General features: G+C 62.4%; 1 protein-coding gene across 1 annotated transcript in view; it reads left to right on the forward strand.

The window, feature by feature from the left end:
- The window catches only part of LOC107307281 (RAS protein activator like-3-like), a 13369-nt gene that overhangs the window by 10633 nt on the left and 2478 nt on the right, over window positions 1–258 (forward strand). Inside the window, exon 5 of the mRNA XM_032441748.1 lies at window positions 182–258. This exon is cut by the window's right edge and continues 4 nt beyond it. Within this exon, the coding sequence (XP_032297639.1) occupies window positions 182–258 (77 nt within the window). The remainder of the gene's footprint in view (window positions 1–181) is intronic.

A 258-nucleotide genomic window follows, 5' to 3' on the forward strand; every position in this document is an offset into this window, starting at 1 on the left:
TGCATGGCAACCCTGCACCCACTATAGGGCAGCACCCAATGCATGGCAACCCTGCACCCACTATAGGGCAGCACCCATTGCATGGGATGAGCAGCACCCAGGACCCCCACGGCTGCTTATGGGGCGGTGGGTGCAGCACCCTGTGGTGCTTTATGGCCTCCAACCCGTGTCACCCCAATAGACCCCGAGGAGCAGAGCGCGAGGACAGCGGGGAAAGGAACCGACAGCGACGGATCCACCACGTCCCAGTTCAGCAAC

This window comes from Coturnix japonica, unplaced genomic scaffold (genome assembly GCF_001577835.2).
Source record: "Coturnix japonica isolate 7356 unplaced genomic scaffold, Coturnix japonica 2.1 chrUnrandom530, whole genome shotgun sequence".
In the NCBI taxonomy this organism is placed as follows: domain Eukaryota; kingdom Metazoa; phylum Chordata; class Aves; order Galliformes; family Phasianidae; genus Coturnix; species Coturnix japonica.